General features: G+C 62.1%; 1 protein-coding gene across 1 annotated transcript in view; it reads right to left on the reverse strand.

Moving 5' to 3' along the window:
- Positions 1 to 33: 33 nt before the first annotated feature.
- LOC104160244 (ephrin type-A receptor 2-like) overlaps positions 34 to 425 on the reverse strand; it is a gene marked incomplete at both ends in the record, with an annotated part of 727 nt that continues 335 nt past the window's right edge. The window contains one exon of the mRNA XM_009698333.1: positions 34 to 415. Coding sequence (XP_009696635.1) covers positions 34 to 415 — 382 coding nt within the window. The remainder of the gene's footprint in view (positions 416 to 425) is intronic.

Here is a 425-nt window from a genome sequence, read left to right on the forward strand (position 1 = left end):
AAGACCCCCCCCAAGGTCCCAGCTCCCCCGCGCCAGGCGCTACCTTGGCAACTCTCTCCCACTTTCTCGTAGCCCGCCCGGCACAGGCACTCCCCGATGGGCACCAACCACTCGCCGTCGGCGTTGCAATGCAGCACCGGAGCTTGGTCGGCCACCGCCTCCTCCACGCACGTCCCCTGCACCTTGGCCAAGGTCTGGGAGTCGACGCCGGCCACCGTTTCGGGGAAGCGAGCCATGCCCCGTAAAACAGCCGGACACCTCTTGTAGTAAATCCGAACGGAAAGCAACGCCACGCAAGCTCCCAAATCCTGGAAAGCCAAGTAGAAACCTTTCCGACGGAGAGGTCCCACCGATCGGACCTCGACGTTGAGCTTAACGTTCCGGGAAGCAAAATCAGCCTGGACAGTGATTTCATGCGGAGCGAT

This window comes from Cariama cristata, unplaced genomic scaffold, assembly GCF_000690535.1.
Source record: "Cariama cristata isolate BGI_N322 unplaced genomic scaffold, ASM69053v1 scaffold26924, whole genome shotgun sequence".
Classification (NCBI taxonomy): Eukaryota; Metazoa; Chordata; class Aves; order Cariamiformes; family Cariamidae; genus Cariama; species Cariama cristata.